The following is a 1,120-nucleotide window of genomic DNA, read 5'->3' on the forward strand; positions in this document are numbered from 1 at the left end:
TCTCTCTCTCTCTCTCTCTCTCTCTCTCTCTCTCTCTCTCTCTCTCTCTGTGTGTGTGTGCGTGCGCGTGTGTGTGTGTGTAAAATATGTGTGTTTGTGTGGCTGTGTAGCTAAGTAATTGCGAAATAAAGGAGTTTCGAGTTGGAATCTACTGTGTGTCATCCTTGGACAAGTTTCTAATACCAAAATTACCGAACTCGCTGCTCGACCCTATATTTTGTGAATGTATTCGGCGAGATGGAATTTGTATGAATTGGGGAGCAAGATCATCAGATAAATTGTTCGTGTAATTCCAAAGTCCAGCCTTGGTACACAGTGAGTGAGTATAACGTCAAATATACATTGAGATTTTAGATGTAGATAGCTCAAGGTGGTGAGCTGAAAGAAATCGTTGCCGCACCGAACGAAACTGCCTTGCAGCATCTTTTTTTTCTTTAGCTTTAAGTTATGAGTTCAAATGCCACCGGGATCGACTTTTCTTAACATCCTTTCGTATCAATAAAATAAGTCCAGATTGAGCACTGGGGGGGGGGGTTGATATAATCGACTAGCACTCTCCCACAAATTTTCAGGCTTTGTACATGTAGTAGAAAGTCTACAGCAGAAACGAATATGTAGATAGTTCGGTCGAACAAACAATTGTAGAAACTATCGTTGACAGTGACGGAGGATCCACTTTATATTACGAAACCATTACGTTAAAAAATGATTTCGAAGTGTCTACGTTTTCTGGCAATGAATATCAATTTCATTTCTTGTTCATTTTGTTCTTCTTGCATTATTTCTTTATATTTCTCTCTCTATCTCTATCTCTATCTCTATCTCTCTTTCTCTTCATTCCTTCGCTTATTTGTATCTTTCTTTATATTTTATTAAGTTGATTCTTTGCTATGTTTGATTACTCTTTTCTTTCTGCCTTCCAATCAGGTTACTGTCCAGGGATATGGGATGGAATATTATGTTGGCCAGACACTGAGGCTGGAACGCTGGCGAATTTGCTATGTCCTGCCTATGTTAACAAATTTAATACCGACTGTAAGTACTGAAAGCTATTCTTTCCCTTTTATTATCACTCTCTACTATTTATCTGTCTATCTAACTGTCTATCTTCCTCCTCTTT

At 38.4% G+C, this 1,120-nt stretch overlaps 1 protein-coding gene across 1 annotated transcript in view; it reads left to right on the top strand.

Moving 5' to 3' along the window:
• The window catches only part of LOC106868068 (secretin receptor), a 725,176-nt gene that overhangs the window by 569,883 nt on the left and 154,173 nt on the right, over window positions 1-1,120 (top strand). Inside the window, exon 5 of the mRNA XM_052969589.1 lies at window positions 928-1,035. Within this exon, the coding sequence (XP_052825549.1) occupies window positions 928-1,035 (108 nt within the window). The remainder of the gene's footprint in view (window positions 1-927; window positions 1,036-1,120) is intronic.

Source organism: Octopus bimaculoides, chromosome 1 (genome assembly GCF_001194135.2).
Source record: "Octopus bimaculoides isolate UCB-OBI-ISO-001 chromosome 1, ASM119413v2, whole genome shotgun sequence".
In the NCBI taxonomy this organism is placed as follows: Eukaryota; Metazoa; Mollusca; class Cephalopoda; order Octopoda; family Octopodidae; genus Octopus; species Octopus bimaculoides.